Source organism: Melospiza georgiana, chromosome 4 (genome assembly GCF_028018845.1).
Source record: "Melospiza georgiana isolate bMelGeo1 chromosome 4, bMelGeo1.pri, whole genome shotgun sequence".
In the NCBI taxonomy this organism is placed as follows: domain Eukaryota; kingdom Metazoa; phylum Chordata; class Aves; order Passeriformes; family Passerellidae; genus Melospiza; species Melospiza georgiana.
Genome location: NC_080433.1, coordinates 16,333,511 through 16,348,181, shown reverse-complemented (window position 1 = coordinate 16,348,181; position 14,671 = coordinate 16,333,511). Strand labels below are relative to the sequence as shown.

General features: G+C 46.1%; 1 protein-coding gene across 2 annotated transcripts in view; it reads right to left on the bottom strand.

Annotated features, from left to right (window-relative positions):
- Positions 1–14,671, bottom strand: part of HIPK2 (homeodomain interacting protein kinase 2) — a 126,911-nt gene that overhangs the window by 31,603 nt on the left and 80,637 nt on the right. For both annotated transcript variants that reach the window (XM_058022055.1, XM_058022056.1), the window contains exons 3-5: positions 3,602–3,725; positions 1,419–1,538; positions 658–744 (exon numbers count right to left, since the gene is read on the bottom strand). In XM_058022055.1, the coding sequence (XP_057878038.1) occupies positions 658–744; positions 1,419–1,538; positions 3,602–3,725 (331 nt within the window). The remainder of the gene's footprint in view (positions 1–657; positions 745–1,418; positions 1,539–3,601; positions 3,726–14,671) is intronic.

Here is a 14,671-nt window from a genome sequence, read left to right as displayed (position 1 = left end):
TATCAGGAGCCATGAATTAAAGACTTGTTATATTATTTCATTAATTATCCGGTCTCCTCAGATTCCAGTCCTCTCTTCCTGCAAGCTTACATTGTTTACTTGCTACAATGTCTAGACCTTGGTAGCACAAACTCCAGTTTGGTGCTAGTGTTGGGCCAGTTTAGCACACTGGTTTGTCAGCACTAACTGCTGTCACAGGAGTGGTTATGCTGGGATTAGCCCTCACAACAACATGGAACTGACACAGTGAATTAGTGCTTCCCATTCTTCCCCCAGCCAGCACACTCTTCTGTGGCCATGGTGAGTATTTCCACTGTCACCCTTTAACAAATGGGAATATTAAAGCACAGAGAAAGCAAGTGACCTGACAGTGGTCATACAGAAGAGCACTGGAGAGACAAGAGAAAATGCAGGATTTCCACACTCAGAGACGTGCCTTAGCCACTTTCCAAGGCTGCTTTACTACAGCACACACACCCCTGTGTGCAGTCACTCCTACAAAGCAGCACATAACAGCAAATTTGGTAGGCATAATACTGGTATTTTTCAGGAGCTGGCCCCAGAATAGGATACACAGAGAACTTCCATAATTCCCTTTTGTTAGTATTTCTGGAAAGCATGCAAACAGTCTTGCTGGTTACTCACCAATGCTCTTACCTGTGCCATATCATCCAAACAGTTGAAAATATACTTTCTTGCTTCCTTTGACTTAATCCCCGTCTCTGCCTCATGATCATCTGGCGTCTGCTCAAAACAGGACACAGGCATTGACCAACACTGCCCTGCAACCAGCTGCAGATTATGTGCCACTTCCCACATGTGCCTCATCCTGTCCTCATCAGGGACCATCCTGCCTGACCAGACACCATTTACAGCATCTCCACCATGATTATGTGTCATCTTTTATGTCACAAGGTGATTTATCTCTTCTGTTTGACTTCTGAGGGTCCTCCCAACTATGGTGGGTCTCTTTCATCCATCCTGGCATTGAGGTACAGCATGCCATCCCAGCCAGAAGCATACAGGCCTCTCTCCCTGGGGACAGCATGGAGCCAAACCCACTAGCAAAGGACACTCAGGGCTCACCTGCTTTACTCAAGGTTTTGACTGTAGAATTAAAATGCTTGCCTTTTTTCCCCCCTCACAATGAGTTAGATATTAGAGCAAAGTCTGCCTACTACACACCAAATCATTGACTACTTAGAGGGTCAACTCTCAACTTAAATTTCCTACAATGCCAAGCAGGTGAATTATAGGCTCCAAAATTTGGGGATGGCAGTTGTACCTTGGGCAGTACCCACCCCTATGTCTGTGCTGCACTGCAAAAAGCAGAAACTCAGGCTCCGAGGTGACCTGAGTGTCTCCTCACTTCCAACCAACAACTCCAAGGTAAAAGAAACAAGGGAATGTCTTCCTACCTTCAGCCTCCACAAGGGATATGGTGAGTCTGTATCCCTGTTGAAAAACCTCGTGGTCTTTGTCCCTGCACTTAACAAGTACTCTGCTGGTAAGCCCTGCGTCTGTGAAATGTAGCGAATCTGCAAGAGAAGGATGAGAGGTTACTGCTCATCCTGTGAAGGTCTCTGGAGGTCTTCCTTGAAGGAGTTCAGGAGGCATTTGAACCAAGAGAACAGACAAAAAAAAAAGGTAGCATGTAGAGAAACTTCATGCCATAAAACTCAGTGCAAGGAATGAGAGGATGAGAATTTCTGAATGGAATTCCCTCCATTTATCACATACATCACTGGAAACTCACACTTAGAGTGCACTCCCACAAGTCCTAAGGATGAAAAGAAGAAAGTTCCTAAATTTATAAAGTTCAAAGAGAAGGACCCACACAGTGATTTCAATGGGATGTCTCAACACTTGGCACCCTCTCCAGGACGTCATTTCAGCAATTTGATATTGGCTCTCTAACTTCTGCTGTTTTTCTTCCACCTGAGCACACAGCCTGTCCTAGGAGCATCCTGAAGTTCCAAACAGGATTATGAAGTGACTGCCTTTGAACTAAGGTGAAACATACACTCAAACCAACTGATGGTATGGAAAGTACTTGTCTCTACTGACTACATGACGTTATTTGGGATGCATCCACAAGCATGACTTCATTGGCACCCACACAGCTAAAAGATACTCTATTTCTTTTTTCAGAATCTCAAACTTTTATTTATTTATAAAGGAGAAAGAGTCTGTGATTACACAATTAAAGACTAATGTCACACATGCCTGAGGTGCCACACAAAACCTTAACTTTGGCACCTCCTGTCTCCTGCACGGCTTCATTCTGCAAAAATTGCTGCAAACTCTGCAAAACTACTAAAACCAGTCACCTACTCTCAAAAATGCTAGGCAAGAATGGAAACTGTTTTTGAGAGAAGAAACAGAGAAGGATAAAAACATTAAATACATGAAGGCATAAAAGCATAAAAAGCAGCCGTGCTTTCAATCACTTCCAAGCACTCAGGCCCTGGTTCACTGTGCATGGCTTGCTCAGCTCTGCAGCTCCTCAGGTCCATCAGAGCTCACACACCTCAGAGGCACCTGGATCCTGCCAATCCCAGCCAGGATCAGCCCCTATCCCTTCCCCAGCTCCCCAGGAGCCCTCGTCACACTTTACCAGAGGAAGCTTTGTGCTGGGCAGTTAAGCTGGCCAGTAAGGTACGGTGATTTCTTTTCCAGCTGTGTGTTTTATGGCTTTTGGGGTGCAATGAGGAAGAGAAAGAAATCTACTTTTCATGCTTGGTATGTGATTTTCAAATGCTTGTAAGTTTCTCAGCTACATTTGATTTCCTTTAGAGTCACTAATAGCCCTGCTCTTTGCTGCAAGTTATTTCCCCTGCCAAATTTTACCTTTAGAGCTCTGATTAAAAAAATACTGGTTTCAAAAGAAAAGTCAAGAAAACATTTCAATATGTGAAAAACTTATTTATTTTCCTGCCTTTTTTTTTTTTCCCCTTTTTTTAAAAATTTATTTCCTAAAAGAAAAAAGACCCTTTTCAGGCTGCATTTTCAGACAGCTAAGATCAGCCTAAATACTGTGGGAATGCAAAGCATTCTACAGCCCTGGCTCTAGCTGCTGCTGCATTATCAGTTTGAGGACTACAAAAAGGGCATGAAAGCCTATAGGGAGAAAAGGAACGACAGCTTATATTAACTGGAAACCTACATCAATGCCAACATTCTCCTTCTTGTCATTGCTTTTAATATGCACTCTCATAAAAGGGGTTATGAAATGCAGCTGAGTTCATGCAGTTTCTTCTAACAAATAAGGCTTTATGCTGCACTTGCTGTTACAGCAGAGAACGGGTGCCTGCTCTGCTCAGTGAGGAGGGACATGCACAGAGCTCTCCAGTCAATGGCAGCATTGACTCTTGATTTTGATTTCACTCAGGCAGCCAGGTCTTAAAAGCCAGCATACCAAGCTGCACACTGGTTACCTGGAATAAATACCCAGGTGCACAATGACAATGTTGACTTGGGAGAGCAAGAAATACAGATCCATCATTAGCCAAAGTGAAAAAGTTTCCATCTGCTCACTCTGACAGGAGAAGAGAAAGAGACATGTGCACTTACCAGCACCCAGGGCAATATCCACACCCACCTGATCGTACTCTGAAGCTCCTGGGTACAAGGGCCAGCCCAAGAACAGCTCTGCAATGACACATCCCAAGGACCACATATCGATTGCTTCACAAAAGGGTAAACCAAGGATGATTTCAGGGGCTCTGCAAAGAAAGAGGTCAGAAAACATCAGCAAGGGGAGCAGAGCTGCTCAGCTGGCTTTGGGCAGCTGGTGCCCATTGTGACACTCATAGAGCTGCCACCAACAAGTGTCACTGCTGCGACAGAGCTGAGGGACTCACTGGTCACTGGCACAGTGCCTGCTAACCAAACATCAGTCGGTGAATATTTAGCCTTACAGAAGAATACTGTGGCCATATGGAACCAAGAGACAGCCTTACATCTGGCAGCACTTTGTAAAGGAGGAAACTACCCCTGCTTTCATCCAGCAAGTGGGAATATGAAGGCACCCAATCAAGGCCCCCACTCGAGGCTCTCAGGGCCAGCTCGCTGTCCTGTGGAGAACTGTGCAGATCCCCTGCAGTGAAGCATCCTCTGTTCACACAGCTCCGTGGGCTCACAAACAGCCAGACATTAAATAATCATTACAGGACTGGTATAAAAGGATTACTGACTTTTTAAACAAATAGCTGTAACAATAAAACAAAGAAATAATTTAATTAGATCTATTAGACCTGAGCCTCTCCCTCAGGAGGAAGTAGCCAAGAAGCCTTCCTTTCCCAGTCTGTCCCAGGCACCTGATTAGATTTCCTTTTCCCTTTCAGCCCAAACAGGCAAAATGCAGCAGCTCTCTGGCTCCAGGAGATGCCACCAAAGCACCTCTGCTCCCTCCCCTTCCAGGGGGAATCTGTCCCACTGCCTTGGGGTGGTTGGAATCCGTCTCCACTGATGCTGAAAAGGTCTGTAGGGATAAGGTTAGATGAACTTGCTCAGCTCCAGTGATCAAGGTGAGATTAAATGAATCCTGGCCTATGTGCCCCAAACGTTCTGCGTTTCAAAAACTTCTGTGTGAAAGAACTGAAAATATTTCCCACATACTAAAAACCTTATCACACAAACACCTTCCTTACTTATCCCACCTCTGCCTAGATGTCCACATGCAGTTATATGACAGTTCCTATTTATACAAGGATCTCCTAAAGCTTCTCTCCTGTTCTTGCAATGCTTCTAAAGCCCCAGCTTCTGGTGTCATGGCACGTACAGCAGGAAAAATAACTTACTCACCCATACTCCTCTAACTATAAAGAAAGAAAAACCAGAAGACAGAAAAAATAAACACACACTGATTTAAAATTTTCATAATTTTAAATACAGCCTTGGGATTTCTCAGGCCCTTATGCATATTTTGGAAATGCCTGGAGTTGGCTATTGAGCGAATCAAGTGCCACCAAGCAAAGCTCGAAATAGGACCCATGGTTCCCAGTTCCCCATTTGTCATCAGGATAAGATCTGACACTAGTGAGATCATACTAAGGATTACCAATTGCAGTGGAAAATATTATGTTTTAATCACACTATTACATAGTCATGTCAAGACAAGTCTTCAGCCAAGAAACCAAGCAAAATGGTGATTTTTTTTTCCAAAGAAGCAAAGACTCTGTAGCAAGAATCCATACCTTGTCTTCAGTCCACAAACTCTCCCAAGTTTTGGGAGACTTGTAATGATAAAAGTCCCAAACTACCTCTTCTTAAACCAGCAACGCCGAACGTAAAAATTACAGGAAATTCTGGGATTTTAAAGTTAGAATTCTTTGTGCCATTCCCACAAGAACAAGTCAGAAACTTAAAAAGTCTTTACCCCTTCTAGCTTCATCTGTGCTTATCATTGTCATACCCTACTCCTCTTTAGCCCACTGTGACAAACTTTTTATTCTAACAGTAATCTCTCCTCATGAACAAGGGGTTAATTTTCCTCCTTTCCTCCCTATTCCGTCATCTCTGTCATCCCTACACACTACCCGACACCTAGACAAAATGCAGAGAGAAAAAGACAGCTATGGTGACCTGAATCTCATTACTATGTAAATCCTGCATTCAAAGCCATCTGCCTCTCCCTGCCTGCCTTCCACATTGTGAGGGAAATGTCCCTGGTCACTAATGAGAGCTCAGCCACAAATCGCCTCAACTTCAGGTCCCTCCCACTAACTCAAGTGGAGGGGTGGACTGTAGGGATATTCCCAACATGATTTTGTGTGGAAAACTCCCTGTGCATAAAAAATTACTTGCACTGCTGTCATATGCAGCACACACCTCCCCTCCTCTCTCCCCACACTTAGGCTGCCAACACCTCCAGACCCCTGCAAGAAGGGATGACCTAGAATTTGAGGTTCCAAAATCTCTTTTTTTTTTTTTCTCCTGAGTCTTTGGCTGTCAAGTGGGTTTACCTGAAAGTCCCATTTTCTGGAGTAGTAAGGAGAGAATTTGTTTTCTACACACAGAAGAAGTTTTCCATCTTCGCTATTGAGGAGAAAAGCACAAATCTATGTCCACAGCCACCACGTGCTGTGGTTTTCTCCCAGCCTATATGTAATCATTGTGATTTTTCCATGGAGAGGGAGTGGCCCTAAGACAAAAAAAGTCTTGTTAACTTAATTAAACAGTCACTAAGACACCTCAAGAACAACAGGTAGTGGATGCCACACAGGATTCCAGATTTTCAGCCAGCAGATACCTCTTGTTTGCTGTGGGAAAGATGGAGCTGCAGTCACCAGGAGCAGTGCTCTGCCTGCCTGAAATGGCCAATGCCAAGCATTTTGGGGCAGGGTGCTATGAGCTCTGTAATGAAATAACCTGTCCACTGACAGAATACCTTTGAATCTCCACTGGGGTGGTTATTGTTCTTTATTCTCAGTTATGGATGCATACATCCTTCTGCACATGGTATCTAACATGCAACTCCTCTCTTTCTCAACATAAGCATGTCAGTTTTTTAAGACAAGGTGAGTTCTTGACTTCCATCACATGTTATGGCACAGAGCTCCACAGGCAACCTTCTGCTTTCAATAGCATCTTAACTCAAGTTTTTTAAAGCTTGATTTTCCTTCATCAGGTTTAAATTTGTCACCTCTCATTTTGTGTTCACATACATTGGTTTAGAGGTGAAGATGGAAATGACTGAATCACCTGTCCTTTACCACAAGCTGCTTTTATATCTTTGCCTTGCTTTCCCATGCCTGCAGCAGCTTCTGCCTTCTCAGTGTACCATCCCATAGATGTTTCAATCCCCTTCCACTGCCTGACCCTGCAACTCCTCTTCCTGATACGACTGCTTGGAGACAGGCTGAACAGCCCTAGAAAGAGTTAAACACAAGGATATTCCCCAGACTTATTTTACACTATTTGCAGAATGCTTTCGCGTTCCAGTCTTCCCTAAGCTTAATATTTTGTTTGCTTTTGGAGTGACACGAGGCATTTCAGCAGATGTTTTATCTGGGAGATCCTCTGAGACACACAGTCCTTTCTCCAGAGAAGCTGCAGTTAATTTAGGACATACAATTACGCAGAAATAGTTCGTTTTTTCTCTGCCAATGTTTACTGCCTTTCAGTACTGCGCTGATCTAGCCTAATGTTTTCTGTAATCTAGATCAAGTCCTTTAAATGCTCCTTGCTCTTTTCTGCAGCCTAACCTAAGACAGTATGTGATGTCTGCATGCTTGAACATTTCACTACTGGTCCAGCACTTTTTACAGATCATGAGTACATTAAATAACTCTGGTCCTAAAATGCACATGCAGTCCACTCCACAACTGACCCTTGTTTTCTTAAAAGCACTCAGATTTAGCTCAGCAAAAAAAAGGTGCAATTTTCTTTCCCAAAGGTAAAGAAAACAGTTTCCATGTCTTAAACAGTTCTTGTGTGGGATTTCTGCATTGTGCAGCTGCTAGCACTGTGTAACAAGGGAAAATGCCCTATGAAAACGTGCACATCCAAGTATTGCAATCATAAAACGGAAGGACGATTCACGTGGCAGCAGATCCTCCCAAACAGCACTGAAATCTTCAGCAGATCTCTCCATGACTGCACAGAGTAGTATTTTCTGTACCAACAATACAGGTTTTTTAACCCAGACCCACCAAACCCTTCGATTGTGGTGAGGGATCCTGTCTGGCAGCACACAGTGGAGCCAGCTGCCAGACACCTCAATGCGTGCAGGAACATCCCCAGCTCCTGCTCTCCGCCCATTTCTTGGCTGTGCATCTGCAGCACTCCTGGCACAGCAACTCCTGCCTCTAGTACAAGGCACACAGAAGGAAAACGGAAAACTTTGCCCTCCTGTCCTTCCTCTCCCATGAGCTGCTGCCCCGATGTCTTCCAACAAAATGCACTCCCCTTCTGCATGCACAGGCACAACCTGTTCTACAGCTCACACAAATCTCACCAGCACAGACCAAAGCTTTAGAAGCCACTTGTCACCAGCCTGGGAAAGACTGAAGAGCCCTGCCAAGAGTCTTCATCTCCAGGACAAAAGCAGCCATCCCATCCCCATTTCCACATCCCTACCCATTTCCAACCAGCAAAGGGTGACCTGCTCCTTGGCTCAGCAGTGAGTCCAGTCAGTCCCCATCCTTTGGAGCCCAGTTGAAAGTGCCTGTGTACACCACAGAGCTCTGGTGCTGGTGCCCTGGGCAGCAGGGTCCCCGTGCTGGCAGCACCTGCAGGTCCCCAGAGGCAGCAGTGCCACCTCATCATTTGCTTGCACCTCACACACGACCCCGTCCTGCTCTCAGGCCTGCTGCTGGCGGAGTATTTACTTTAGCAACCCTGCTTTGTGGCAGGGTAATTTCATTGTCTGGTGTTTCTGTCAGGAAAATTAATTACCAGTCTAGCTTGCTGGCTTTTTCACCCACACATCACAGGACATTAAAAACAGATGCCAAAAAAAAATTCATTTCCACAGACTCGGATTCAGAGAGCTGGGCTCTTTCTGAATTTTAAAACTTCCCTGCAAACTACCCTCCTCAGGGATAATTTACCACCTTTGGTAGGATCTCATGGCCAAGTGTGATAGTCTCAGCTGAGTCCTTCATGGACAAGTATAACCTCAGACAAAAATGTAACTCAAAGCTCGATGCTTGCTGGCACCTTGAGCAGAGAGTGCTCCTGCTCCCAGAAGAAGGCTGGGGGCAGCTGAAGGCAGTGCAGACAGGGGTCCAGTGAAGATGTCTCTGAGCTGAACACACAGCTCCTGCCTCACTTGCTAAAGCCTGAATGCTGGGAAGCAGCAGGCTTTCACAGCTCCACTCAGGAAGCCCTGGGCAGAGGGAGAGGCAGGAGCTGAGCTCCTCTGCCCAAACAGGAATGCACTGACCAGCTGCACACCCAGGGCTTCACCCCACTCAGAGCTCAGGCCTCCTCCATGCACCAAGATACCTCTCGTGAGGACAAGGAACTGCATCCTTTGTGTGTCTTACAAAGGGGTTTTTATATTCAAGTGATGGAGCTCTATCCTCCTCTCAGATGAACCCTTTCTTTGGCATCTTTATGGACTCTTTCTCACACCTGCTCACTTGACTCTTGTATTTTGTGGAGGTGTCCACCTTTTATTGTCATGTACCTTTAACTCTTAGGTAATGGAGGTGGAATGCAAAGAGAACCTTTTTTTTTTGTTCTTCTGTACTTCTTAGACTCCAAATAATTTCTTAAATGAAAGGATGTAAAAGGAGACAGGCTCATATTCTGGAAGTAAAATACTACAGTTGCTATCTCCATCACCCCTCCACCTCTCCACTCACACAGACACCTGGAAGGGATGCAGACATCAAAGATGGATGACCCCCAGACTAAGGCCATCCTCTGCTCCAGGGCTGGGCATCTGCAGACTTTTGTGTCTGTGATAAAGGCAGCCACCAGGGCCAGAGCATAACACACCTACAAGCACCAACAGCTCCTGCTTGCTCACTCCCCATCCCATGGACAGGAGAGCAGCTCCAGGCCCCACAGTGTCACTCAGCAGGGCAATGCTGGGCTCACCCTCATTGCTGGATTTCTGCATTTCTCCTGCATTCCTGAGCAAGAGACAGCCCTGGTAGTCAAGACTCATCCCAGAATATGCAGGCACACTAAGCCTTTCAGATCCCAGCATAAAGTTCCAACCACAGAGAGGCCAGTCAGCACAGGGTTATTCCTGAGGGAGGGAAAGGACCACAGAGGAATGCCACAGAATACTGTTTACCCACATATATCTATTGGTTTGAGTGATAAGGAAGGACAGTGCCACTACAGGGCTCCCAGCAGGCTCTGTATCTCACAGGTCAAACACAGCTACACCTGGTTCCTGGGTGTAAGGACTGTGGGTGTAACCAGAGTCATTTCCAGGGCTGCCAGGCCACCTGTACAACCTCCACTAGAAGGGAGCTCCAACACTGCACTGCTCACGTGGCTCTTGCCCATCCCTCAAGATTAGTCTGCAACACTTCAAAAAATATCTGAATCAGCTCAAAAGACTGGAAGCTGGATCCACTCAGCCTTCAGTGATGGTTTATGTTACAGGACATAAATATAAACTGGAGGCTGGTAACCAGCGAGGTACCACAGAGGTTTATCCCAGACTGGTCTCATTTAACATCTTTATACCTGACCTGAGGAGGAGGCAGAGTGCATTCCCATCCAGTTTGTGGGTGATGCCACACTGGAGATATCTGGCCATGCACATGAGGGCAGGGCTGCCACCCAGAGGGACCTGGACAGGCAGGAGACAGGGCCTGATGGGGACCTTCTTAAATACAGCCAGGAGAAATGCCAGGTCTGGCCCCTGGTGACAACGGGGAACTGCTCAGCTGGAGTGGCCATAAGCACCTTGGTGGGGCTAGAAAGGAAGACCCTGGCAGGAGCAGGACCAACAGCATCCCTGAAACAGGGTCAGCCAACCAAGGAGTGTGGTAACCTACCTCCAGCCACATCTGGACACCACGCTTGGCATGGGGATCCCAGAGGGAAGGTGAACTGGAACAACCTCCTGGCATCCATGACAGCAGCCTGCTCCTCCTCCTCTGCCACATGGAGAAAATGGTGCCAGGTTCTTCCCTCAGGTGGGCAGCAGAAGGCAGAGATGACAGGCAAATTGAAACAGGAGAGGATCCCTCTGGGGATGGAATGGGGAAACACCTCCACCGTGCAGATCAGTGAACCATCAGCACAGGGTGCCCTGAGGAACCCTGTGCTAACCTTGGAGGCTTTTGAGACCCAGCAAGATGAAGTCCTGATCTTGATCTCATGGCAGACTCAACCTTGACCATCAGGTTGGACTAAATGACCTCCCAGGGCCTCCTGTCGCCTAAACTTCTCTAACTCTGTAAGGTCCAATAATCATGTATTTCTCAATAGGAAGGTCACCAAGGTCCTCCTACACACAGGGGAAATCCTACACAGCTGGGAGTGTTTCCTGTGGTACAGGTGCAGGTCCCCAGGTATTTTAATCAAGTGTACATGCACAAAGTTGGGTCTTTTAACAGACAGCAAGTTACACAACAATTTCTTCCAAGCCTTGTGATCCTCTCATTGCTAGCTAAAGGCATTTAATAACAAATAACTCACAGAAAAAGATTAGACTGCCCACCCTGGCCACTGCTCATGTTCCACAGGGGTGCTGACTGAGAAGGGTGAAAATACTCCAGAGGATGATGTCAGAGACAGTGAGGGCTACGCTGAACCTCAGGGAGGTCACCCACTCCCTCCCTGCCCCAATCCTGGGCCATCCCAGCAATGCCTATGTCACTCCTGGCAAGCATTCAGCCAGCCTGTCCTAGAGACCTCCCATGGTGGAGCATCCATGAACTCTGCTGTGCCCCAAGGGAGCTCCCCCCTTGTAATTTTAAGGAATAATACAGCTGTACATAGCTGACTTTATGTCATGCTTAATTACAACTTGTTGTCAATCTGGCATCTATGTAATACATATGGAAAAACATAATTTAATACATCTCACTTGACTTTGCTTACAGCTGGCTTTCTGCCAGGCTGCTGCTCCTCCCTCTCCTCACTCTGCCTCGGCCTCAGCACACACTCAGTACCTATAACCTTGGCTCTTTTTCTCTCTTGCTCACTATGTCTGTCTCCTTTTCCTGCTTCATCTTTTCCTCTCTTCCCACACTTACTGTGGATGTCCCACATAGGAGCCCCCCACCCTGTGAAGGGGGTGTACAACCCTATGCTGCTGTGGGTCTGCATCCAGTTTGATAAATGGGGAGTCACAAAGACACCTATCAGGGACCCCAACAGGATCCCCCTGCTCGCTGCCACCACCCACATGAGGAAAAAGCAATTTCCATAGGTTAATCCTGGAAGACTTTCATGCAAACCACACTTACATATCAAGCACTTGCTATCCCTGTGCACCTTTCTTGGGATTAAGCAGGCTGGATTCAGCCATGAACAAAGCCTGGGTTTAAACAGGGAGGGAGGGGTCCCTGCTGGGAGGCTCTGCACCTCTCTGCTCTCCTATCTACATTGCACATACACTCTTCATTTAGGTTAGCGCCTTAAAGAAAACCTCCTGCTCCCTTCAGCAAGAGCATGTAAGCAAACAAATGACTGAAGCTCAGAGCTGGAGAAAGCAGTGCAGCTGTTTGTGGAAACAAGACAAAAGATTTAGAAACACTTGCTTTTTTTCCCCCCTCTCCCATGTCAGGCTGTTTACAGAAACCAAGGGATGAAATTTTGCAGACAAAACCACTGAGAGCAGCCCGTCAGTCTCGAAGGGAAGGAGAAAGGGAGGGAGACAGAAAGGGAGGGGAGCGTAGGCTTCTTTCAGGATTATGGATCATTGCTAAATTGCTCTATCAATTATTAAACCCATCACTCAAAGTGCAGTAACCAAAATATAGCAGATAAAGCCTTTCCCATCCACTCTCTACCAGCTGCTCTCCTCCTAAAGCCAGAGGGGAATGAAAATTCCCATAGTTTATATTTTATAAAGATCATTTTCCCTGAGCCTTGAAAATAAAATATTTTCTGGACAAACTACAGTGGAACCAAACCCATAGCAGAAAGACATTAAAGGAGAAATTGCCCTTTTGACTAACAGACCTAAGGAATAAAACAAAAATCTCTGCAATCAATATGATTTCTTAACACTGACAGGGTAAAACATTTGTCTGTGAATAAATGAAGAAGCAGGCCTCAGACATCAATACCTGTTAGTTGCTGTTTGCTCTTTGCTGAACAGATCTGAGACCAACAGCAGGGTGGGCATGGTCCCAGGAAAGGACAGAACAAAGGGACATGAGGCACCTGGTCTGGCCAGTGGCTCTGTGGGGAAGAAAACTGCAACCATGCATCCAGAGTGAGGCAGGAAACCCTTTGTGAGCAGAGCTGAGAAGGAACCACACAGAGGGGATAACCAGGACCTGACATCCCACCGGAAAGGCATCCATGTGGCTGCCAGGGTCTGGATGGACCTAGTGATTCTGTGAGTTTCTAGCAGCACCACATGCACTTGCTGGAAGCACTTACCAGGTGCATCATCTGAAGCAAATGCATGCCTGAATCCTGGCAAGGGCCTGGCTGCAGCTCAGGTTAAACCTGCACTCATGTGTTTTGCTGAACCTGAATCTCCTAGCAAGTCCTTGCTGTGACTGAGCTGGAAATCACAAAAGGCAAAAAAAAAAAAAGCTAATAAACCCAATAATGGAAAAGAGAGCCAGGCCTTGGGTACAACCAAGAGCCTGTTAAGCTTGTCCCAGCCAAGCATCTTTGTACATCCCTGGAGGAAGCCCCACTGGACTGACCACAACCATATTCACCTCTCTGCACTCAGAAATGCAGGTCTCCATAAACTTGAGAGGAGGTGCCCAAAAGGGAGCACCAGGAGCATCCCCCCAGGGCTCGAGAGCTCCATGCTGAGCCAGAAACACAAAAACACGCACAGGGGGTGATGCAACAACAGCCACATTGAGCACAGCCTGACCTCTGGTTGTTCTCCCAAACAAAGGGACACGCAGGGGGGGAGGGCTGGGGCTTTCCCAGGTTATGGAAGAAATCAGAGAATAGCAAAATCATAATTTGAAAACAAAAGCCCTATCCATGCCAGACAGTGAATGGATGAGCCTGAACGTATTGGGTGCAGAAATCCCCTGAAGGAGGCATCCGATCAAGAGGGGAAGAATGCCAATTATGTGCTCCCATTCATGCCACTGCAATGAAAGCATAATTCTGACTCTGCTTTCTGACCCGCAGTATGCAATTTATGCAAATCCAAGCTGTTCTCGCTTCCCTCAGAGCCAAGTGTCCACCAATGCCAGAGCTGGCTCTAACTTTTTGTTTTCCTTTTCAAATCTATTGTTTTCACTGCTGAATATTTAAGACCTTTTGTTGTTGCTGTTGCATTTCTTTGGAAATGAAATAATAATTGAAAAAATCCCACAGCACACAGAAACAAACAAAAGTTGACTTCTCCTCTCTCCAGCCATTCTGCCACGCTCAGCTCCATCCCAAGCCCTTATCGTCCCAGCCCAGAGCCTTGCCATGCATTGGCCAAGTGAAGCTTCTCATGTCTGATCTGCAACACTCCTGACACTTTTGTTCACAGCAAATACTGAAAGTTGCACCAAGCTGCATAGTGGTTTTATAGGATTAGCCTGAATACTGAGCCAACTGTCAATATAGGGCTCCAGAAGATTTCTATCCCTGGCAAACACGGATACAAACCAGACTCAGGCCATGATCCTAAGATTGGCTTCACAGAACAAGTAGCAGGTCTGAGGCTAAAAATATCAAATTACTGCAGCCTTCTTTTATTTTTTTTTCTTTTTTTAATCATGTCTACTGGCTGCCTTCTTTTTTTATCATTAGAAGAAGACAAAGACAAAAATATTTATCCTGCCTGCTCCTTGGAGAAAGGAGCATTGCCCTTTACTTATCTCTGAAGAGCCACACAGATTTAATAATATTATTATTATTAGCTGCAACTATTTGTATTTCAGCAGAGGCCAGAGCCTCACAATGCTAGATGCTAAAACATGCTAAGGGACTGTGTCCGCTCCAGAGAATTGATGATCTAAGACAATGTGTGGTGACAGGGGAACAGATTGGTGGAGCAGTTCACCCAAGATCATACAGTGAGAGCACAGCAAAGCCAAGAAAAGAAGCGGGG